The sequence below is a fragment of the Carettochelys insculpta genome, chromosome 12 (assembly GCF_033958435.1).
Source record: "Carettochelys insculpta isolate YL-2023 chromosome 12, ASM3395843v1, whole genome shotgun sequence".
Taxonomy (NCBI): domain Eukaryota; kingdom Metazoa; phylum Chordata; order Testudines; family Carettochelyidae; genus Carettochelys; species Carettochelys insculpta.
The window spans coordinates 22751202-22776563 of NC_134148.1; the positions used below are offsets into that span (position 1 = coordinate 22751202).

A 25362-nucleotide genomic window follows, 5' to 3' on the forward strand; every position below is an offset into this window, starting at 1 on the left:
TAAAGCACTTTACCATTGAGGGCAAATGTCACTACCTCTGTTTTACAGAAGAGGAAACAACAGGTGCATTTATACTGCAGAAGGAAGTGAGCCTACCAGCTTTTGTAAACTGACTCACAGTAGCAGGGTGCAAGCTAGCACACTATGAATAGCAAAGATGGTTGTGGCTTGAGCCACCAGGTGTGGTTTTGGGTGACTAGCTTGATTTTCTGCTAGAACTGCCATGTCCACACTGCTACCTTTAGTGGACTATGCTGTATCCAACTACCTGGGTTGTGAGTTTACTCCCATCATCAGTGTAGATGTACCGTAAGATGCAGTGACAATGGTCATGCAGCAGCTCAGGGACAGACTGCTTCCCTAGCCATTGGACCACATGCCTCTGCCTATCTTCTTATTTCTGTGGGAAGAGCCTCTCACAGTGTTGGTGTGATATCCTGCTCTGCACTAGCAAGACAGCTCGGGGTTCCCTACTTGGGGACTGCTCATCCCAATTTATGTCTCAGAAGAGGGAGCCCCTAAACCAGGGGTGGCCAACTCAGGTGGCTCTTTGAGCCTTTAAATGTGGCTCCTCCTCAGAGCCACACACTGGGGGCTGCCTGCTCCATGCATGTGCCCCCCTGACTTGGTGTGAGAAGCACGTGGCTGCAGTTCCAGTGACTCCAGTGAGTTGTTGGCATGGAATTAGAGTGAGTGTGGGGAGAACTGGGGTTGCCTGGCTCGGGGAGTGGGAGTAAATCGGTCCACATATTATATATTTATTTTTATATATGTATATATCAGTCTATATTTATTTTTCTATCTCTATATATACCTATATACCACATATAAAATATAAATATAAGTAAATATATAATACTCGGCTCTTTGCACCTTTATTTGCCACCTATCCATCATTCTGACATGGAGCAAAATGTATTTTACCACTTTAAAATCTATTTAATTAGTCACATCAAGACAATGAGTTTGCAATGAGAATTACATTATTTTCTCATGTGCAGAGGGGTACCACGAGAGCCATGCAGCACTTCCATCCCATACAAGCCCTCCAAACACGGTTGCTCCTTTGCCCTGGAGTGCGTTTCACGCTCAGTGAGCAGCTCTGAAAGCTGATGTCAACGTAGACACAAATGTTTTCATTTACTGGTACATTCACTTGAAACGACAACAGAACGTGATGCCTACATGTCCCCGCAAGGACAGACAGTTTAAAATCAACTGTGAGCTTATTCCTTAGAACTAGAATCGTTAGTCTCTGTACTGACACAGTGCTTTTTTATTTTAACTAAACAGACTTGAAAGAAGCTCAAGCTCTAGGATGTGATGCAGGGAGATTATTTATTCATTTATACATAGTACTAATTGTAGCAGCACCTTGATCTTTCACTTGAATTAAAAATGTATCATTACAATAAATATTACCATCCACATAGGCAAAAGGCTTCCTTACTGTAGAAGACCAATAACTCCCTGCGCTGGCTGTAACTCATTCTATACCATCATTCAAAAAAAGCCTGGCCTTTACCTACTCCCCTTTCATTGATGTTTGCTGGTGATTTGAATGGCTGGATGCAACTCAATGCACTGGCTTGGCAGCTGAGAGGGAGATGTCATCCAGTGAATTGTTCCTTTCTGGATTTAGCATGGATACGTGGGTCTTAGGCAATGTGCCTCATTTAAAACATTTCAGCTTTAATGACATAGGAAATCCTGTACTGGCAGGATTAGGGCCTTAATTTACAGCACTCTCAATGCTACAACTCAAAAACACTATTTAAAAAACAATAGGAAGGTCCTGATACTTGAGGAGGAAACAAGCCTTACAGTATAAAATCTCAATTTTTCCATAAAACGAGCTTGATGTTTCAATAATGCATACATTCCACGGTCTTGAGGTGTTCTTTTACAACTGGTATGTCCGCCATATTTTAACTTCCCTGCCCTGATTATACTCCAGAGAGGATGGAAGCCAAAAACAAAGAAAAGCAGTAAGCATCTTACTCTAATGAGTCACTTCTGCACGCTCATAAGGGGATAAACTCCATGAAATATGGCTGTAAATTGAGGCTGCCTGGAGGTGGAGGTATGGGTCGGCACTACCAGCTCTTCAATCAAGAGATAACATAAACCTCAGAATGTAAATGTTGGCTGGAAGAGAAAAGACTTGTGGGGGTGCGATTATTCCAGATAACTCGTTTAGCCTAATGAAAGCAATGGCAGCCTTTGCTGAAGAGCACTCCTTCTTCTCTCCCATCCCAAACTCCTTTTTTTAACATTTACAGGGCAAATCCTATTCCCAGTCTGCGATACTAGGTTGTGGAATGTGGGGAAGAGCAATTATACCCAAGCTAGAGAGTGACAGTGGAATCACTCTGTGGTTATTACGGCAGCCTCTGGACTTCAACAGTCCACAGTGCTGTTGTGTCATCCCCCATTCACTGGATGTTTAGCTGGTAGACTTGCTCCCAGGAGCCTTTTGTGCAAGGTGTTGGAGATCCTCCAAGTTGTGTTTCCCTCAGTGGAGGGGGTGCAGACATCCTATTTCCACAAAACTGCATCAGTTCCACAGCGCTCAAGGACTGATGTAACTGCAAGAGGTGAAGGGGATACAGCAGAATTTGCCTTTATTTGAATCACCATATTGTGCACGTAGGCAGAGAGATATCAAGATCACTCCTCTACCTGTTGTCTGCACTGTTTTGTTGTTAGCCCTCTTGTGTTTTACAGTGTAAGGTACAGTTAGGAAAAATCCTGGTGACTTCTGAAAGATGCAGTCAGGAGTAATTTTGGTTCAGTCATCCAGAACATAAAGACCCTCAGTCCCAGGTTCTGTTAGCCCTCTGTTTTTCTACTACAGTAAGCACAATAAACAATTTTATCTCCAAAACTACAGTGTCTACAGCAATCAGAAATATCTTTCTCATTCTTTTGAGTAACAAAGGCTCAGGGCAAAAATGACTCATTTTTTGCAAGACACAACTGAAAAACCAAGAATTAAATGTCTGATGCCAAGTTGACTGAAGCCAATAGAAAGACACCCAGGCTTTGAAACAGACCTCCAATTTTAGTCTTTTAAGCACAGGTTTATAGGATCTGACAGCTGGATGAAGATTTTCTATTGTGAGTAAAGTTGGGTTGTGAGAACGACAAGAGCATCACACTTGATAAAATATGAGAGGTTTTAAACAAAGTAAAAAAAAACTACTCTGTGAAATTTCCAAAATGCTTAATGGGAAAATATATCCAGGATAAAAATAATATCCAGATTTGTATAGAAACTGCAGCAGAAAAATTATTCTTGCAACAGGAATGTATATTCTTCCACGAACTACAAGATAAAAACCAATCTGGAGGCCACAGAGTGGCTCAGATACAATCAGATGAAAGATGCATGCTGGGTCTATTTTATGCATGTCTGAAATGTCCAAGAATCTCACCTAGAAGTGATCTTATCCTCCAGCAATCATTATGAGCATCTTATATCTACAACTGGATAGCAGACCTTGAGGCCAAACTGCTTTGTGATAGGAAATTATCTAGGGGAACGGGGAAGAATTAACGCCATTTTTAATAAAGGCGTGGAATAACATCTGTTCTTTATCAAAACAAAAAGCAGTCAAGCAGCACTTTAAAGACTAGCAAAATAGCTTATTAGGTGAGCTTTCGTGGGACAGACCCACTTCTTCAGACCATATCCAGACCAGAACAGACTCAATATTTAAGACACAGAGAACCAAAAACAGTAAGCAAGGAGGACAAATCAGAAAAAGATAATCAAGGTGAGCAAATCAGAGAGTGGAAGGGTGGGGGGGAAGGTCAAGAAGTAGATTGAGCCAAGTATGCAGACGAGCCCCTATAGTGACTCAGAAAGTTCCCATCACGATTTAAACCATGTGTTAATGTGCCGAATTTGAATATAAAAGTCAGCTTGTTGACTTTTATATACAAACTCGGCACATTAACACATGGTTTAAATCGTGATGGGAACTTTCTGAGTCACTATAGGGGCTCGTCTGCATACTTGGCTCAATCTAATTCTTGACCTTCCCCCCCACCCTTCCACTCTCTGATTTGCTCACCTTGATTATCTTTTTCTGATTTGTCCTCCTTGCTTACTGTTTTTGGTTCTCTGTGTCTTAAATATTGAGTCTGTTCTGGTCTGGCTATGGTCTGAAGAAGTGGGTCTGTCCCACGGAAGCTCACCTAATAAACTATTTTGCTAGTCGTTAAAGTGCTACTTGACTGCTTTTTGTTTTGATTGTGTATAGACTAGCACGGCTTACTCTCTGTATCTGTTCTTTATGTTACAGAGCAGTCAGGGGTTGCCATGAAATTGATATATTAAAATACTCTGGAAGAAAATTACTGGACCTTGGAAAACTTAACAGCCTTGGGCTCAGGGATTCCAATCTTCTCTGTTAATGCTTGAAAGGGACAGACAAAGCAGCACGTCTCAGGCCTGTCCAAAGAAGAACACTGGAAGAAAATATAATTCTTTCCAGGCTCATTTTAGAGAAAGATATGAAAAGGGCATTGCACTTTTCATATATGGGAAACTCCTATCAGATCCATGGGCTCACAAAAGGAGATGTAAAGTGTCACAAGAAATGTTTCTGGATTGCCACAAGGGTATGACTCACATACTGGAAAGATATAGCTTCACATTCAGTGTTGGGGTAGATCCTGACCTCTTTGATCTTGCTTCTCACCCAGTGATTGTTTAGGATAAATGGGAGCTAAAGTTGGAATTAAATTTAACATAGTGTGCATATATCCTGCTCTCTTGCCATATGTAACCCTGACTTGCCACATTACCAGTGTCTCTCGTTCTGCTTTGTTCCATACTGTCATGGTTATATACTAAACATATCATTGTTATTTCTGCATCTGTGGCATGAAACTCAAGCACTGCCATACAGTTATGTGCATGACCTTCCTCATGCCAAATTGTCACTAAGGTGCTCAACGAGGAATCAGCTCCACTGTCAGGGAGTAGAAACACTTTCTGCTCTTGGCAGGGACTCCAGCAGCACTGGGGAGCTGCCTGCACAGGTTTTTACATTGCTGCTTGTAAGTCAACACACAGCTGCAGGATCTGGTTGCCTCTCCTCTCTCCTGGTTTGATACAGACTGGCAGGAGCGGAGGGTGGGCTACAGAAAGAAATGGAGATGTGCAAGGGATGTTCCTTGTTCTTGCCAACCTACTGAGCTGCACAGATCCCTCTCCAGTCTGCGGGCAGAGTGCAAAGGGGAAAAACCACCACCTTAGCTTACCCGGAGGAAGAGGAACCCAAGCCTTCTGGAATGGACCACAGAAAAAGATCTCCTTTTTCTGGTTCCTGCTCCCCACTCCTTGCCTGTGGAGATGGGTTGGGAGAGGATCCAGACTCCTGCAGAAGGAAGAATCTGCAGAGTAAGTGGTTGCTGGCTGCTATGTGAAAAGAGAGAATGTTGCTGGCTGGGTGGGGAGTAAGAGTAGGCGTGAGACAGAGCGTGTGCTGACAGTGTCTGTGGCTGGGTGCCACAATCAAACTCATAATAAACTGGGACAGAATAATGCCTAACTCCAGAATAGCAAGAAGTGATTCAGGGCTTTCACTGCAATATATCGCAAAATCTGTGCCTTGCAAATAGGGTGGGAAGGATAAGGCCAATTTACCAGCACCATCATTGTGTTGACAATAATGTAGCCTGAGTCACTTTTTGCATCATCCTTAGCTTAGGAGACAAGGCTACTACCGTAAATATCTCTGGATAAAGCAATCTGTCACCTCTTTCAGCACACATCATAGAGAGCAGAGATGAACAGAGGAAGAATTCAAGGCTCCTGGATCAATTAGCACATGCCTGGTGGAGTTACAGGGGTAACACACTTTGCATATGGCGACTAAAGTTAATCCCATCACTCTCTCCAGCTGATCTAGAAGCAAGGGTGAAGGTTCCAAAAGGAGCTGCCTTCAGCCCTCCTCACCTTAAGGAACATCTTTAAGACCTGGGCTTTGACGTGAGAGGGAAGGGGATTTGAGGATGAGAGGACGAAAATGGGGGAATTCCCTGTACCTTGCTTTTTCCAGGGTTTCAGAGAAAATGTAGAGCTTACCTGAGTTAAGACTTTTTAGCAGTCCATAAAAGTTTGGGAAATACTGGAGGTCTTCAAAATTATCCTCAGAGGGCAGCTCATTTCTTCTTTCCAAAGCACTGGAGGAGGACCATGTATTATCCAAAGTATCATCAATTTCTCCATTCATAACACCAACTTGATCAGCAATATTTGGCATCTCCACAAACAACATTGAAAAAAATATATACATGTAAGTACATGGATATAGATGATACCATTAAAAGACCAATTAGCAACATTATTGGCTTGTGCTGACTCAACTTGCACCAGCATTTCTGTAATTTAGAAGGAGGAGGTCAATGAGTTACTCAGTTATTCCATTTTAGGATCTTGTTATAAACTTTTATGCAATACAGTGGTTGTGTATTCTAGCTGCTGGCCCTTCTTAAAAAACCTTTTAATAATTTCCAATTGAACTAATTATTCCCTAAAGCTTAGAACAGTGCATTGGTCTTTTCAGACTATTTGGTAAGTGAGTCAAAATGATTAGCTAACAACCATTACCATTTTTTCCTCCTGCTTTTCTTCTGTATCACTGTCTGTTCTGCTTGGAGGGTAATCAAGACCTTCAGCCTCTTTCTCACGATTTTTTGCTTCATTAGCAATTAGCTGTTGTAAAACTTCAGCCACTTCGTCCTCTAATGTATAGGCCTGGCTCTCTGTGATCTGTTAATAATATAAGACAGGATTTTTTGTTCTGAAATTTAATATGCAATTTGAAAATTGAACTTTAGAAACTGATCTTTTGCTAGTTATTTATTCTATTACTTAGCTAGCTTGTTTCAAGACTGAATGTAGCCAAATTAAGTTTAAAACCTATACAGACTTTTTGTCTTCTATGTAAAGGACTACTTTTTGCTATATATCAGTTCATGCCTAGCACAATGGGTCACTGAGCTGATTGTAGCAGGTAGATGCCAGTAAGAAAGAATACATATTTGATAGAGTACAGTCACATAAAAACAGAAAATAAAATTTACTTTCCACAGCTCCTCTAAAATGCATTTGTTCTTTTACGTTACTTCCTAACAACTATTTTTTTGAAACCGGAATAAATCCTGCAACTGCTCTGAACAGATCTCCCTCTGAAATTGATGGGAGTTCAGGACACAGCAATTTAGGATTAACAGAGTAGATAATAGTACTATTAGACTATCCCATAAGGAGTGGGTAGAGTAGTAAGTTAAAACACCAGCCTGTCATCTTTGGAGTCCTAGAATCGAATCCGTTTTATGGCATAAATCAATAAAAACAAGCAGCATTTACTGGGTTGCATTTTCAACTGGTACAAATCCTAATGTCACTTATGCCAATGCAACTATGCTGATTTACACCATTTGAGAATTTGACCCATAGATTTGTTCACAAAAAACACATAGCAATTGACTTGCAAAATAATTCAATGGGAACAAAAAGTGAAATGGAAGTAAAAATAAACATGCTGCTCTCCTTGTCTTCAGTTGACTTTTATTTGCTCACCATAAACCTATGCTATAGCTTACCCTCTTTCATAGCAAGGCTGAGGACTGGAACAGCGGGGTTATTGCTCAGTAAGATTGATGTGCAGCCACACAATTGAGTTGAGAAGCTTGCTTATAGCCTGACTCAATGCCTCCAGATTCAAGCCAGCATCATTAACTTTTCCGACACCACATCGAGTAAGGGAAAATAAACTGATAAAATAGCTAAATGAAATGACACCAGGAAACTTACTAGACCCAGATTTAGAAGCTTTGAGACAATTTTGTCAAATACGCCTCTATCATTTTCCTCATAAATTCTTGTGGCAATCTTCTGGACAATGTCTTCAGCTGTTAAGGGAGTGCCATCTAACTGATGAAGGCCATCTGGATCATCTAAAAGGATTACAATTTAACTATTCACAAAACATCTCTATTTCATTTGATTTAGATACCCTTTTAAAAATATCTGTATGTTGTCCTTTAAACACAAACATCCGCTTTTCTTCATACGCTGAGGTAGGTTTATAGTTACACTTTATTATAGTGTTTTGTAAAACATGTCAATAACAACACAATGGTCTTAAAGCACATGCACTTGCCCTCTTCTGAAAAATGCCTTTCTCTGGCTGAAGCTTTCTAATGAGCACAAATTAGAACAAGAATGTATATTCAATTGGTATCTGTAGAAAAGAACTTAAAAATGATTTAAGATTGCTCCCAGATGTACTTGTGTAGATGGTATTTATTTTAACTGTGTGGCTTTGTAGCACAAAACAGGTCATAGAATGTTATTTTTTCCTGTTTAGATTTCAATAAATTGAAGGTTAGATCCTACAGCCCTTCCTTATGTAAGTAATGCCATTCTAAGCCAATGCGACTGTGAATCTGGTGAGCAGGCTTTGACTCATAACCAGTATGTTTTGGGATAAATACAAAGCATCTTGAGCCAAATACTGCATACCTTACTCATAGGACTTACTTATCCTATTGAAGTCAATGAACTGCTTCTGTGAGTAAAGCAGGTGTAATTTGGTCCCATATAATTTTTCCTTCTCCACTATGTGAAAAAATATGCTGAATAAGAGGCTTAATATTTGAAATAAACAGGCATACCAATTAGTTCTACGTAACTAATATATTAAGTGTATTTTATTTTTACTAATTGAAATGTATAGGGTTTCATTTTTAAAGTGGTTTCTGAGGTATAACACCAAGAGGACACTCCTGTCAATGAATCTGAAGGATTTAAAAAATATGTAAATTGCACATTTGGAGCAGATCTATGGAAGTTATGTGTGAAAATTGTTATTGATTGTGGAATTCTTTGTGATTGTGTATCAAGGTGCACTTGTGATGTGATAGGTTTCTAAAAAAAATGACGACAAATGTATAGACCACCGATGAGCATCATGCATTTTTAGATAGGTAATTATGAATGATGATCCATAACTGCAATAACTTGCAAGAAGAATCAAACCTAGATGTTACTGAAAAGATTATTACAAAATACCTTGAACTTTATCCAGTCCACTTTTAGTGGAGTCATAGTCATCTACCAGCCTGCGGTTCTTGGTAGAATCTGCTTCATCAGGGGCCAGTTGCTGATAATCAAAGAGGGAGCTTCTTATTGATTCTCTCTCCTTTTCATTTCTCTCTTTTCCTGATACTGACTTTAGCAGGTTCAAGTCATCAGCAAAGGAATAATTTCTGAACTCTGGCTTATTTTCTGGAAAATTTATGAACACACGTGTCATATGGCCTAACCCTTGCAAGATTTTACTATGCAAATCAATGTAGTTAATAGGGGATATGTTTTACCTGAAAGGACTGTTTTCCTGATTTTGCCTGCCCCAGCTTCAGCCATCTGGTGCATGGGAACAAATCCGAGATGGGAACAGTGAATACATTGTAAGCACACACTCTTTATTCAATTAAAAACGATACTATTTATTTTCTCTGACTTTACTGTGGAAAAGCCTTAGGGCCTGACCTGTGCACTTTATTCAGGAATTAGGAAGTTTTTCTAAGTATGACCAAGCCCTTAGGGGTTGCTGATGGGTTGTGCTGGGTTCTTTGTTTCAGTAACATTGTATCATCAGGTGAAAGAAACTTATGATGGAAGTTGTAACAGACTGCTGCAGAGTTGTAAATTCCTTATTCACCCCCAGTTTTCAATGACTTCAGTGAGAGTTTGGGTGCAAACAAATTTGTGCCATTGGATCTGATGGCACAACATTTGCACCTAGGCCAGTATAACTCTGGTTTTTAGCTCATGATTAATATTGAAGAATTACTGAAATGGTAAGACTATCAATATTCATTTTGCTCTTAGATTTTTTGTTGGGTTGTTGAGATTTTCATCAGTCTCATAACTGAAAGGGCACAAAATTATACTTACTAGATTTAGAATCTCAAACAGCATTTGGATTTTTTTTCATTTTACCTACCTGTTCTTCCAATGGTCTCTCTTCACTTAATTCTCTGTTGTATATGCCTTTATCCCATTCTAGAACACACACACACACATATTTAGTTATACATGTATTATAGACAAAAAGGCAGCATATTATTTAAAAAATTATCTGTACCTTGCTCCCACCCCGGTACCAAACACACACACATTGAAAATACATGCCAAATACAAATCCTTGTGCAATAAAAAGAGGGGAGAATAAGCAAAACATTTAATATGGGGAGGAGAGAGGAGGGATAATTTTCCCCCTCGAGCAGAAGGTGCTACATACTGGACTGTGTGTTCTCCCGTCTCAAAAACAACACACATTTTAAAAACTGGTGTAAGAGCTTGACTAAAATAGTAATAGCATAATCCGATTGGCATGATCAAGAGATTAAAAGGTCTATGACATCCAGAAGACACACACACACACACAGAGTTGGCAACTGCTGCTGGACAGATAAAACAGCCCTTGGGAAAAGCACATGATGTCAGCTAAAGGCCAATCCCCCCCCTTCTACCTTTTCCTCTCTTTGAACTGTTTTCAGTTTAAAAATGCCCCCTCGTTCCCTCCGCGGGGGCCCTAACCGTGTTTAGCCGAGACAGCGCGAAGTTTTAGCTCTTCCTCCCTGGCCCCGCAGAAAAGTTTCCCCATCTCGGGACAAAGGGACGAGGCCCTGACCTACCTCTGCTGCCCTCGGGCTTAGGGAAGCCGTGCCCCTGGCTCAGGAGCAGCGCCAGCACCTGCACCAGCGCGGCCCGGTACAGCGCCATCCTTGCGTCCCGGCTAGAGGCGAGGCTGGGGACGCTCCCCGCGCTGCACCAGCCCGCTTTGTGCGGCGCCCGAGCCCGGACCCGCAGCGCCGAAGCCCGCACCAGCCTGCGGCGGCGGCCCCGGGAGCTGTCCGCGCGCGCTGGTGCTGAAGCCTCCGGAGCCGGCGCGGCTAGGAGCAGCCGGCGGGATGCAGGGCAAGGGCGAGGTGCCGCGGTGTTCAACCCCTGGCTCGGGTCCCCGGCGGCAAAGGCTGAGCTGATCGCTGCTGATAGCTCGGGACAGGAGTGGGAGGAGACGAGGCGGGAAGGGGCGGGGCGGATGGAGGAGCATGCGTGCACCACCTGGCGCCACAGAACTGGCCAGCCCTGCTGGATGCCGCTCGCCGGGCCTGCTGCTGGGCTGACACCGAGCCTGCCCGCTACCCCCTTTCGGAGCGGCCGGGAGACCAGATATCCGGCTCGCTGCTTCCCGGGGAGGCGCCGATGTCCTGCTCCCCGCCGCCGCCCTGGAGGAGGTCAACTCTGACCACACCCAGCCTACTGGATGCCCATGGCAGGATTCCCGGGCAGCGGGGGCAGCCTTTCGTCCCAGCTGCCTCGAGATGAAGCGCGCATCTCGGTTCAATAGCAGGGCACTCTTCAGCAGAAAGGCCAAGGGAGAATCAGAACACGCTCTTCCACTCCCGCCGCCACGCCAGGGCAGAGAGACTTGCTTTGGAGTCAGCACAGAGAAGCACCCTGCCGCCAGGCTTTATACTCGTTCAAAGTGAAATCCACCCTCCAGCAGACCGGCCGTTTAATCTTCCCGTACAAGCGCATTCCTGAGCGATTCCTTTTACTCCATAGGGGAGGACGCCATCAAAAGTTTAGCCGCATCCTATCTTGTCTATGAAGCTTAGAATAAGGAAGCAGGAGCTCAAGTGAAAAGCGACAATAGGGATTAATGATGAATAACCAGACACGTGATGATATAGGTAAATAAAATGTAACCAGGACAAATACCGCTAGGTGAGCACCCTGAAATCCGAGGGATGTAGCTCCTCATTCCTGTTTTATCTTTGTAAAAAGGTCCTGGCATTTCAGGACAGTCGATCTGATTGCACCTCAATAGTTAGCTAGTGGAGGTCATAAAATTTGTCAGAAGAATTTAGACGCTCGCTCTAGGTACCATACCAACTCTGGGGCATGCTTCTGCAATTCTGAAATCGGAAACCAGAGAACACAGGAGAATGGCTCCAGCGTCAGCCGGTTCTTTACACCTACTAATATAGAAATACTTGGGCAAATGCGTAGAACCACAGCAATGCAAATAATGGCATTAGTAACCTCTCAGTTTCCTATCTGTCCACTTATCCCTATATCAATCAATCTATATTTGTATAGAAGCCACACTGGATTAAGAACCATGCCTCCTCCCTACAATTGCGCATAGAATAGTGGTAGCAGTGATGGAAGCTTTTGTGTATATGATTCCCTGCATCCTGTTCAAAGCAAGTGAAATGACATTCAGTTAAATACACTGGGATTCAGAGAAGTCTGTTCTACATTATGGCTCTGACCAATAGTACCACTTGTGGAGCTCCCCTAATGTGTACGATGATTCAGGAAAAAATAGTTAAACAGAAGCTGCTCCAAATTTTAGGTGACATGCGATAGGCAATTGAATAGAACTGGCAAAAGAAAATATACAGCATTATTTTTCCATTTAATTTACAGCTGCAATAAGATACCACTTGCAGTGAAAAACTTTCAGTTTTTACTTGGAGGTGCAAAGTACATTCTCAGTACTACAGAACTTTTCCTCAATGTTTGGACAAATGTACATTACTCATACACTTATGACAAGCAACACTACAAAAGACAATAACAAAATAGCCACTAAAAATATACACAATAGATTGAAGAAATACTACTGTCAGAAGAGTAATGATTAAAAATTCCAACATTTTCTCAATATATCTGTGGCTTTATTTGTAATTATTTACTTGCATTACAGACACATAAGTTTTTACTCTTTCTTATTCCTCTTTATACTGAAAACCCACACAGCAAAAAGCATGTGTGGCATTCTATTTTGGCTCATGCATTATCAAATAACCTTGTGTTGAATAACCGTTTGTTACTGGTGATGATGCATGAGCCAGAAAGTACACAATTTGACTGTCAGATGACAGGATGAATTTACAGGAACAACAATTAAAAAATCTGAACTCTTTATTGGTAAAATGAATACATTTGCCATACAGCCACTAAGAATACTTCTCATCAATTTTATTTTTAAAGGTACATTTTGGAATGTTTTGAAAACATAATATAGTATTTTGGAACACTCCAGGGTTACTATTAACAGGAGAAGCAGGATTTGAATATGTTACATGAATGCAACCTTCCATCCTTATGTGATGACAACAGCCTTATTTTGTGTTCTTTATTTATCTAACTTAATATTGCGCTAATGCTCCATTTCCACATTAAGCACCCTTGTTACTTAAAGGGAAAGAAATTGCTAGAAAAAGCGGTATTAGTCAACCTGAATAATCCATAATAGAAATATCCCAAACTGGTCATCTTTAAAAGAGCTTGTAAATCACTTGATAATATGTGACTTGGCCTCTGATACCACTAATGCTTATATGTGCAGAAATTTATACGTCAAGTAGTTCTGTTGGCATCTGTGATACTCACTGCATATCAAGTTAGTCCTGTATGTAAATCTTGAATTGAGGCCTTGGATTGCATATTCTTCATGGAAGTGATTGTCTTTTTAGTATTTTTATTATGAGTATAGGGCGTGTAGGTGCAAGCAAAATTAAAAATAATAAATCAGAGCTAATCATCCCCAACAGCCTATGAAAATTCTGTCACCTTCACTAGGAGAATACTTATTATCGTAATGGAACTGACGATATTTGGTGTGCAAAGCTTAGAGGCTTTGCAACTTCAGCCACACAGTAGGATGTCTTTAAAAGGACTGTTTTTAACTGGGTTGTCCTTAACAATGTAGTCCGTAAAATATCTAAGAACACAAATAAAATACTTTTAATACATCTCCATGAAATTGCCATCTTTAAATGTTTTAATTTTCAGACTTTAGACCTGAGTTTGTTCTTAGGTGGCTTTTTACATCTCTTGGACATCAACAAAAAAAAAAACAATTTAAAGCTTGTATCTTCAACTCATGTTCTTATCAGACATAGAAGGAAAATTGTTTTTTTCCTCACAATCATATAAACTCAAAAATGGTTGACAGTTTACTCACTCTAAAAAAAATCCCTTGGTTGAAATTAAATATGAGATATTTCAATACAAAAATAATTTAAGAAAATCATATAAAGCTAAAAAATATATTTTAAATGGAAGTAGGCGTTCAACTGTAGCAAAACAGAGCCTGCTAAAATGAGCAAGCTGGCTGACTGATTTCAGTGGGACTAGGATCTTTCCTGATTTATTCTTCAACAACAGAAAAACTTTTCCACATCTGTGTTCAAAAATACATCACGGATTATGTGTACATAACTTGTAGCAATTGCTCGAAAATCCCATTATACCAGCCCCAGAAATGCCTTATCTCAGAGATCACATAGAGATGAAAAGACAAACAATGCATTTGCCTTTAAGGGATGAAATCTGAACTGAGGTTGTCAGCTAACCACAGTGGTCCCCTCCTCCACATATGTATGCCACTGCTGTCTTGATGACACGTTGTGTTTCATCTTTGGTGTTATCTGTGAGTCTCCTTCTGTACAGAAGTGGAGGAAGTCACATTGTTGTCTTTCAAGACAGTTCTGAGGCATAGCCAAAATCTGAGGTATGTGATTGACAAAGAAAGCGGGATGTGGCTAGGTGGAATTGAGTAGGACAGTAGAAGTGGCTACAAAAATCAGGGTGAATCCTTCCTGGTGTCAGGCTATGGAGGACAACTGTTGTAATGTAATATCTGTGAAACTAGGCCTAAATGTGTTCAGATAAGGTAAATACAGGTTGAACCTCTCTGATCTGTAACTCTCTATTCTAGCAAATTCCATAATCCAGCATGATTTTAGTTAGTTGGATGACCACTTATCAAGCATATGGCCATGTTCCCCATGGTCACATAAAGTTTTCCAGCCAGCAATCCCGGCTCTCATTGTTCTATGCTGTTATTTAGCTGTAATTTATCCCTAAATGTCTTCTAAGAACCCAGTAAGCAGTGGAAGTGTTGGTAATGATGTTTGACAATATGACCTCCCATGGTCTGGCAAATTCTCTCACCAGTCAGGTCCCAAGAGTGATGGGTAGAGAGGTTCAACCTGTAGTATTTTGAAAAGATGGAATACTAAATGCGAGAAAATATAGTATCTGAAGACAGCCACACATATGAACTTCAGTGTTTCACTTTCTCATTACAAATATTACTTTTCATGGGTAAGAAATCCTAGGTTTAAGTTAAAAGTGGAACAAAACCCAGTAGTGACATTCAGGGACTGCTTTCTGCAAACTCTTCCTCACATGGGCAATCTTTCCTTGAATGGGTGCTCGTGAGAGCACCAGCAAGTCCTATGAATCAGATCCACTCCTGGGCATTATCCTGGACTTGGACCTCTCTAGATTCTCACATCCAGGGCATCCCTAAATCTTGCTAATTCTTCCCGTATAACTTTTCTAAAATATGTTCTTTCCTATCCATTCACTAAAACTCTCAATGTTCTCATAATCTTGTACCATTACTATAGCATCCTGTTCTCTGGCCTCAACAAACAATATTCCCCTGCTGATATCTGTTCAGAATGCTTCTGTGATGATCATTTTCCTAGCCACTCGTTTTGAACATGTCACCCATCTCTTTGTATCCCTTTGCTGGCTCCCCTTTCTCTATCATAATAGACAGAAGCCACTTGTCTGTGCTCTCAAGGCCTTCCATGGCCTATCTCCACCATACCTCTTCTGTCTGATTCACTGTTGAGACATAGACTCCTGCCTCTGACCAGCTCATGACAAACAGCGTGCATCACCCATTTGCTAATTTTTTCAATCAAGAACCTTTGTGTTTTCTCTAATTCTGTCCTTTATGCTTGGAAGGAGCTCCCCACAAACTTTCACAAAACTACTTCTTTGTCATGATGCTGCCAAATATTTGAAAATGGCTAAGCACTGAGACCACAGCCTGTCATGCTGACCAATAGTGCCTCCTTGTTTCCTTTTACTCCTCCAAATGCCTGTATTCAGCTGTTGTTCTTTGCTCATACTAAGGGCTTGTCTTTACTTACCTTGAGATCGACCAGTTCAGGGTCAATCTCCCAGAGTTCGATTTTGTGCGTCTAGTGGAGACAAAGCAAAATCGATCTCTCCGGGGATGATGCAAGAGTATAGAAGCTATGTCTTCACTGGGGAAATAAGTTCATTCTGATATATGGATTCTAGCTATGCAAATGCTGTAGCTAGAATTGCATATCTGAAATTGACTTATTTCCCTAGTATAGACTTGGTCTTAGATTGTAAGCTTTGTGCAGTACGGACTTTCTTTTTGTTCTGTATTGGTACTGCAACTAGCATACTGGGCTCCTGTGCTAATAGAAATACTGTATCAATAATAAACAATCCTGTGGCACCTTACCAACTATTGGCTCATGAGATTTCATGGCTAAAACCCACTTCTTCAGATGAATGAAATAAAAGATTCCAGGATTTATATAGTGGGGAGAGAGGGAAGGCAGAAGGAAGGAAGGGGGGCGGAAAAAAGGGCTACCAGTCACCAGTAGGACCAGGTAATGAAGCAAATTAAGTAAGATGTGTCCCTTCCTGTGAACATCAAAGGTGGGGAAATTGCCCCTGTAATGCACTATGATCTATTTTGGTTTACAAACCACGACCTGTCAGCAAAGGTTGGATCCCCCAGGCTCTGCTCGCCAGTTTAGAAAGTTGCCCTTCAGCTCCATCTTCTGGTTCAGCAGGCCAAGCCTGGCGGGGTGCTGGGAGTCCAGCCAGGCGGGGAATTGGGCGTTGCCGCTCCCCAAGGGCGCTCAGCGCAGCCCGCAAGGAGGCGCAGAGCATGCGGCCAGCTCGGTTGCCCCCCCTCCCCCAGCTGAGCTGTGTCCCGCTGCTGTGACAGGCGGCGGATGAGGGCACCCCAAGAACCTGTCTCCAGCTCCCGCTACCCCCCCCAGATCTGAGACGGCTCCTAGGGGGAACCCGGAGGCGCACGGCCGGGGCGGGCTCCTACTGGGAGGGCTCAGCAGGCAGCACAGGCCCGACCCTCGGGCGTGGCGCTTCAGGACCCCTCCAGCCCAGTGCGGGGCCGGACGACGGCAGAGAGGTGCGACCAGACCAGGCTCCTTCGCTGCACCTCCCACCACAGGCCGGGCGAAACTCACGCGGCTCGCGGGCGTTTTCCGCCTCCCCGCCCGCTGTCTGCTGTCCGCGCCGGGAGCCTCAATAAAGTTTTCCAGTCAGGGAGGCCGGAAGTGCGGGCGGCGTCGGGAGCGGGCCCGGCCTTTCCGGAAGGCGGCAGGCGCCGAGAAGCGGCCGCTGCCGCCGCCGCCGGCGGGCCCGGGCATGAGCGACGTGGTGGAGCGGACACTGAGCGCGCTGCCCGGCCTGCTGGGATCGCAGGACTCGGGGGCCGGGCCTGGCGGGGGCCCCGCTCGGGTCTCGGCCACCTCGCGGCTGGGTAGCTTGATCCGGAGCATCACCGCGCTCTCCTCCAAGCACGTACGGGCTGGCGCGGGGCGCGGGGGCTGGGCCTGGGCTTGGGCCTGGCCGGCGGGAGCACCTGCCCCGAGGCTGAAAGCGAGCGGGAGCTGGGCCCGCGGCTGCGCCTCGCCTGTCTGTCCTCCCAGCCGTGCCAGGGCTTCCCCCGCCGTGCGCGTGTCGTGCCCTGCCCAGGCGTGGGACCAGGCGGGTCCCGGTCCCCGGGTGTTACACAAGCTTTCGGCCAAGCAGCGGTGCCCGTGTCCTGTGCTATGGTGTGTGCTAGGTCAGCCCGGCAGGCGTGGGCCGCTGCCGACAGGTCTCTGGGGTAGAACACGCCAGTTTAGCCTGCACCCTAACTTGCTTTTCATAGAGTCCTAGGACTGGAAGGGACCTTAGCAGGTCATCGAGTCCAGCCCCCTGCCTAAAGCAGGATCAACCCCAACTAAGGTATCCCAGCCAGGACCTTGTCAATCCGGGACTTAAAAAGCTCTAGGGATGGAGATTCTTTCTATCCACCCAGTCTACTGATGTGGCTCTACTTACACTCGTAACTGTGTGTCTGATATGCTTTAATGAGGGGTGACAATGCTTGAGGATTTTCCTGGAGTCTCTCAGGTCAATCAGTTAAAGATTAGTTTGAATTAAAGATTGTTATATGATGAAACCTGCATGAGTAGGTCCAATCAAAATTGCCAACCCCACTTTCAATATATTTATATGTAGTCTCTTTGCCTCTCTGCCTCAGGTAGAGAAGTGCTGTAAATCCTTGTTTCATGTATTAGGAACAGAGGCACAGAGGGATTAAATGGTTTGTCCCTATTGACAGAGAAAAGCAGTGACAGGGCAGGGTCTCAGAACCACAGTCTAGAGTCCTAACCTTGGACAAGCCTTCCTTCCACTTTGCAGCAGAGAATAAATATGAATGCAATATATAGTAATCTCTTTTTGTAGGGGTAGGTGTAAATAACATGATATAACTTGGCCAGGACAAATGTAAATCCCTTACTGTTTCCAAGAGCAGTGCTGTACATGTGAGCAGGACCTTAGTACTATTTATCATCCAAAATAACCTATCGCATCATTTCCTGACACTATGCTGGGTATTATTTCAGTACTTACTTAAAAGAAAGAATGTTATTGATTTAATTTCTAATATCACTACTAGGGCAGTAGAGGTCTCATCTAAGTCCTAACAAGGGCCAAATTTGCTAAGATTGCAAAATGACTGCAGAAAGGAGTTTCAGTTGGCATATGTTAAAATTGTCCACGTTCAGTTATTTTCCAAGTCCAAGAATACAGTATAAACAAAGTACTGCAAGACCATTTAAAACCAATAAGTGTCTGTATACTGTAATTCAGGCCCGTGGAAGAGTGAGCAGATGAAAATGCAGATATGGAAGTGTACACTTTTCTGTGCTTTAGAAATATGGAAATCTAGTAAAACCCTTTGAAGTGATAAATCTAGTGACAAATCTAACGGGAAGTGTAATAGCTTTGTAACATTATTTATACAAGAAACAAAGACAGTACGAGTATAAAAATGATTTTGATAGAATTCTAATAGACAATGCTTTCCTTGCCATCATTAATCCCCCACCCCCAAAAAATTATGCAAGATCTTAAAAATGTTTATTCTTTTACAGGAGGAAGAAAAATTAATACAACAGGAACAAACTAATTTGAAAGCAACAGTTTCTGCTCCCACTACAACACTTGTAAGTTTTAGTTTTATTGGTAATGAAATTTACCAGAGATGGAATTTAAAATAATATAGAGTGAAAATAGACGCTGGGACTTACCCATGCACGATGCATCGAGCCCAGGACCCTTGGCAACAGGGGGACCTCTGGAAGGGGCTTTGGACAGCTCCCCCTCACCCCCCCCACAAAAAAAGTCTGTCATTGCTAGTGGCTGTGAGTCCTAGGGCTGCAGCAGTGGAAGTTGGGAGCCCCAGGGCTCCGACAGTGATTAGAAAAGGCCTGGGGCTAGCAGCTGGAAGGCCTGGTACCTTTCAAAGTGTCAGGCCCCAGGACTGCTGCCCCTTTTGCTCTTCCTGCCCACCCCTTGGTCTCCCAGCTGAGCAGAAGTGTGAAGCTTTAACGTAGGTGCCCCTTTTGCTCTGGGCAAAGTGGGCAGTGCTCCCAGACCCTACAGCAGGAAGACCAATGGGGAGCAAAAATACCCATGTGTGAGCCAAGCCACTGACAGGTTCTTACAGTGTGATGCACCAGCCTACCATTGGTCCATTTTCACCTCCGAGAGTAACAATGTACAGACTTGTGCTCAGCAGGGTGAGTAAATTCTTCTGAGGCTATCGATCATGCATTTGTTAGTACCGTTCCAAGAACATTTTGTACTTTTAATACATATTATGCCTATGCCCAGGTTTTTGCAGCAGTAACCAAGCAGTGAGAGCATTGGAGCAATATTGTCACTTTTGTGTCTTGTGGTGGTCATTCTACACTCTTGCATTACTAATGGAGATTGGGAAATAAGATTATGCAACTGAGCAAGTCCAATTAATCCTCCCAAATGCAGTTTTACAGTGCTCCTGCTTTCGATTTGTGCCATCTTGGAATCTGTTTCTGTCATCTATCAAGTTAGCGCCCACTGATTGCATGAGATTAGTCATGGGAATTATCTAATGTAAATTGGTTGTTACAGATTTAACTCAAACATGAGATGCTTCACTCAAACACGAGATGTTAATAATTATTCTTGCATGCAGTACCACAATATATGCAGGATAGGGATTATCTGTACTTGAAATATAATTTGGATTAAGGTGTGATGTGAATTTGTGTGAATTTAAGGGGCATTAGTTGTGGAATAATTCCATGTGCTGATTTTTTTTTTTGTAAGGGGTGTGAGTGTCCACACATGATAATATTCAGGAATAACTTTTGCTGAATAACTGCATATGTATACAGATATTTGGTATGGTATGGTATCTGAGTTTTTTGTTGTTGCATTGTCATACTGCAAGATCCTATTTAACCTGTCATTTGCTATTGACTTTGTAAAGTTGTGTTGCACATTAAAAAAGTACTTTTACAAGAGAGATTATTTAATGGAAACCTTCTTCTGCCATCAGTGATCACTCTGATCACGTTCTATTGCTGACACAGCACGAATGGGATGTGGAATCATTTGTGCTATTGTAGGTATGATAACGCGGTGCCTTGTGACTGTTTATTTTAATGTCTGTGATGGGTGTAATTTCGATTGCAAGGATGCCAGATAGTATGATCTTTGTGCATGGAAGTTGATATTCAGTTGTAGTTTTCATTGAATTTTGTTTGAAATGTTAGTATCACATCATATATTGATAAATTTTCGTTTTAGAAATGTTAGATATGATCTTAGAAAACGTAGTGCATTTTGTTTGATGTGTACATGATTCGAAGTTACAGACCTCAATATAGTAGACCTGCAAAAGACAAATGGAGTGCTTAACTATTGTACATTTGTTAATATTTCATTCTTGATATTTCAGAAGCTGATGAAAGAATGTATGGTGAGACTTATCTATTGTGAAATGCTGGGATATGAATCGTCCTTCGGCTATATCCATGCTATTAAGCTAGCACAACAGGGAAACCTTTTAGAAAAAAGAGTTGGTATGTGTATAAGACTGGTACATCTTAATATTGCACTCAAAGTTTCCACAAGTGTTCTTGGAGACTGAGTTGGGTGGAAGTTACAGTAAATACAAGAAGTGGTTGAAAATTTTCTTTCACTTTTCACATTTAAAAAAATGCTTTTGGAAGAAAATCAATTTACCATTTCAAAATTTGAAAATACAGAATTATTTGAAATTTAAGGAACTCTGTACCTAGTTAAAATGGGTGCAGATGGGTAACCATAAAAAATCCAAACCTATCTCTTACTTAATAATTTTGAATTTCGGTCCCAGTAGACACTAGTGATGTACGTGCATTTTCATTTAAAGGTTATTTCAAAGAGGTGCATCAGCTTGACCGTCAAATTCCAGCTGGAAACTTTATATATAGTTGTAATAAATAACCTCTTAAAACAATATAAAATTGGAAAATTAAAGAGACACTAGTTAGTGGAGTGAGAGTGCTTCCAAACTGTGCCAATTTCTCTTAACATTTAAGGCCGTTTCTATACAGGCCACTTTCTTTGAAAGTGGCATGGTAATACACGGCCCGAAATATGCTAATGAGGTGTAGATGCATATTCCCCATGCCTCATTAGCATACGGTCATGCGACTTGGAGTCTGAAAGACCGTTCTTCCGGACTCCAAAACATTGTTTAGAAGTGCGGCCCCCCGGGGGGTCTTCCGGAAGAAAATCCTTCTTCCGGAGGCCCCTTCTTCCCAAAAATTTTCGGGAAGAAGGGGCCTCCAGAAGGGCTTCCTTCCGGATGCTCCCCTGGGGCTGCGCTTCTACATGGCGTCGCGGAGTCCGGAAGAACAGTCTTCCGGACTCCAAATCATGTGACTGTATGCTAATGAGGCATGGGGAATTTGCATCCACGCCTCATTAGCATATTTCGGGCTATGTATTACCATGCCACTTTCAAAGAAAGTGGCCTGTGTAGAAACGGCCTGTTTGTTTTTGGAGGGGTTATAATTTTTTCTCCGCAACTATTAGTGCAGTGCTCTTAAAGCATCTCCCTCCCTGTCTTATAACAGTCAAGTCACCTTGGATTAGAGGTGGTTTGTGATAAATGAAGTGAAAGGGAAGATAACTAGAACATCACAGCAGAAGTCTATAGAGGAATCAGACTGGCATCAAAGAATTTTTGAGCTGTATATGCCATGTGCTATATGGGAGGCAAATAAGAGTTTCATGCCCATGTTGTACGTACAAAGTATTTATCAGTAGATTTGTTTCAAGGATTTGACATTCTGATTAACCTAGAGTGTATCTCCAAGAAGTTGTTGATTCAAGTGTCTTAGTAAAGAAATGTCTTGTTGTGGTTGAAAGAAAATAGCTCAGATGTGGGCCATGTTATCTGCATCCACAATAGCAAGAGGTGTCTTGAATGAAACAACTGTTTTCTGTGTTTTGAATTTCAGCTTGTATAATTCACTCAGACACTGGGGTGGTTGGATAAACTATGTATCAGAAATTGCCAAGTCTTCCTGACTATTGAAGACCAGGAGGAAGGTGCTCTGTTTGATGCTGGTAGAAATTAACACCTTCTTGCAGAAGGCAGGGTGCAAAGTCTTTAGAAGACTGCATACGGCCTCTGATGAAGGGAAGGTTTCTTGATGTTGACAGTCTGGCTAATTGTCAGCCAGTTTGATATCTTCCCTTGTGGGTAGTATTTTTGAGAAGGTTGTATGAGACCAGTGTTATAGTATCTAGATGCCTCAGATCTCCTGGACAAAAAAACCAGCACTCATTGTTTTGGTGGAGGATCTACTAGGCTGTGTCTACACGTGCCCCAAACTTCGAAATGGCCATGCAAATGGCCATTTCGAAGTTTACTAATGAAGCGCTGAAATGCATATTCAGCGCTTCATTAGCATGCGGGCGGCAGCGGCGCTTTGAAATTGACACGCCTTGCCGCCTCGCGGCGCGTCCGGACAGGGCTCCTTTTCGAAAGGACGCCACCTACTTCGAAGTCCCCTTATTCCCATGAGCTCATGGGAATAAGGGGACTTCGAAGTAGGCAGCATCCTTTCGAAAAGGAGTCCTGTCTGGACGCGCTGCGAGGCGGCAAGGCGTGTCAATTTCAAAGCGCCGCTGCCGCCCGCATGCTAATGAAGCGCTGAATATGCATTTCAGCGCTTCATTAGTAAACTTCGAAATGGCCATTTGCATGGCCATTTCGAAGTTTGGGGCACGTGTAGACACAGCCCTAGTAATGCAGACTAAGCAGGTGTCTGTGCTGATATTGTAAAGTCATTGAGATTTCTTTGGTCACAACTGCAGAGTTGTGTGTAATGATAGACAGGGCCTTTGAATGTCTCCTTTTTTTCCTAGTTGAGCAGTCCCAGAGTGTTGCATTAGATAATTGTTCATCTGCCTCAAAGGTTCTCTTGTGGAGTCATCCTCCTCCTACCTCTTCTTGTTTAGTGTGTGTGTGTGTGTGTGTGTGTGTGTGTGTGTGTGTGTCTATGTGTTTCTGGGGCTTCTAGGAGGGTTAGTGAGGACGCATGGGCTCTCATGTCTTCATTTTGGTTATCTCTGTTGATCTTGCCATTGTGGTACAATCTAGGTGCAAATAAGATCAAGGTAGTTGAGGCTAAATCCAAATGTGATACAGGTGATATTGGTAGATTGGGAAAAAACTCTGAAGTCGTTGGCATTATATTGGTTTCTGTGACTGCAGGTTTGTTTTTGTCTGAATGTATTTAATTCAAATTGCCAGTTGGGAGCTCAGTTAGAAAAATGCTGCTGTTAGACAATGAAGTATCGCATATTATATTGCAGGCTGCTTTTTAAAAAATCCATGTCTAGCCAGAAGGCTGTGATGTCTTCTTTGCAATATGGAGTCTGCTACCATAGTTCATGTCTGTCACTTCCTGATATTAATTTGTTGCAGTGTACTCATTATAGGAAAACAATGAGAAGTCCTGTGGCTCCTTACAGACTAAGATATTTTAGAGTGTAAGCTTTTGTGGGCAAAGATTTACTTTGTCAGATGGGTCTTTGCCCACAAAAGCTTATGCTTTAAAAAATCTCTTGGTATATAAAGAGCCATAGGACTTCTCATTTTTTTTTGTGGGTACAGACTAACATGGTTACCCCTCTGATGCCCAGTATAGGCTACACCTGAAATTTATTCAGATGTGTACAGATGGTAGCAAATTTCAGGAGGTGAAGATAGTTCAGAATGTAGTGACCTGCTTGTTGAGAGGTTTATCATGCCAGAAGACATTTTACTACTGATTTGAGATCTATACTGCCTGTCTGTTGGTCCCTGTGAAGACTGCAGCCTTAAATGGCTTGAGCCTTTCCTATCTGAGACCCATGAACTCTCCCTATATAATAGTCTCAATTTTGTGCTTCAGACCCTTCAGACTAAAAGTGTGCTGGCAAAATTTATTCCAGGAGGGTCCTTGATTCTGGAAGTTAGTTCCCTGCTTAGGTCTGATCTACACCAGCGAACAAAGTCAAACTCAGTTACGCAGTTCTAGCTACGCCATTAGCATAGCTAGAATCGATGTATCAGGATTGACATTGTTCCCTAGTGTAGATCAGTGCTCTTCAGGCTTGTGCCAACATCCCTTACTGCATGTTAGAGTGTGGAGTACCAGGGTTGACGGCCAAGCCCAGAGAGATCAAGTTTGCTGCATCTTCACACACATAGCAAAATTGATCTCCGGAAGGTTGATCATGGCGCATCAAACTCCCTGTAAATATAGACACATCCTCAGTCTCGGTTGGTTGGAGAACTGTCAACCTTCAGGTTACGTCCCAAATTTCTTCTAATTTCCCGAGACAGTGAGGGCGTGAATGGTGTTTGGGCTGTGATAGAGGACTTGTTTGCTGTGCTGTACCTATGGGGATTGATTTGTGTTATAGGATCAGAATGACCATATCTGTTTGACAAAAGTATTTATTTGATTGTGTTGTTTAAATTACATCACAGTACCTAGAGCTCCTTTGAATAGGTATATTTTATAATTATCAATCAAAATAAAATAATTACCGAGTAACACTAGAATATGTATATAGTACTGAATTGTTTAATTTACTCAGTAAATTGGGACACAATCATTTACTTAAAATTACTAGATGTCTCCTTTCTTAAAAATGAAGTTCAGGTTGCTTAGGGGTAGTTGTCTGGTCTAGGAAATATATAATTTTGTTATTTTGGAAAAAGTATTAGTTTTTTAATGAATTGTCTTTTAGGGTGTTATCCTCAGCACTGTAGATCTCATGGGTTTATAGCAGTC

At 42.4% G+C, this 25362-nt stretch overlaps 2 protein-coding genes across 6 annotated transcripts in view; one reads left to right on the forward strand and one right to left on the reverse strand.

Moving 5' to 3' along the window:
- Positions 1-17275, reverse strand: part of SCG3 (secretogranin III) — a 53973-nt gene extending 36698 nt beyond the window's left edge. Inside the window, exons 1-7 of one of the 2 annotated variants that reach the window (XM_075007317.1) lie at positions 17164-17275; positions 10032-10090; positions 9403-9448; positions 9095-9310; positions 7835-7977; positions 6626-6787; positions 6101-6278 (exon numbers count right to left, since the gene is read on the reverse strand). In XM_075007317.1, coding sequence (XP_074863418.1) covers positions 6101-6278; positions 6626-6787; positions 7835-7977; positions 9095-9310; positions 9403-9448 — 745 coding nt within the window. In that variant the 5' untranslated portion in view covers positions 10032-10090; positions 17164-17275. Of the gene's footprint in view, positions 1-6100; positions 6279-6625; positions 6788-7834; positions 7978-9094; positions 9311-9402; positions 9449-10031; positions 10091-10725; positions 11034-17163 lie in introns of those variants that run through there. The other variant, XM_075007318.1, reaches the window with a different exon arrangement.
- The window catches only part of AP4E1 (adaptor related protein complex 4 subunit epsilon 1), a 37139-nt gene continuing 29044 nt past the window's right edge, over positions 17268-25362 (forward strand). For 2 of the 4 annotated variants that reach the window (XR_012647223.1, XM_075007314.1), the window contains exons 1-3: positions 17268-17500; positions 19126-19197; positions 20979-21102. Coding sequence is in view for 2 of the 4 variants with exons in the window: in XM_075007314.1 (XP_074863415.1) it covers positions 17345-17500; positions 19126-19197; positions 20979-21102 (352 nt within the window). In the remaining 2 variants the exon portion in view is untranslated. The remainder of the gene's footprint in view (positions 17501-19125; positions 19198-20978; positions 21103-25362) is intronic. The other 2 variants (XM_075007315.1, XM_075007316.1) reach the window with 2 other exon arrangements.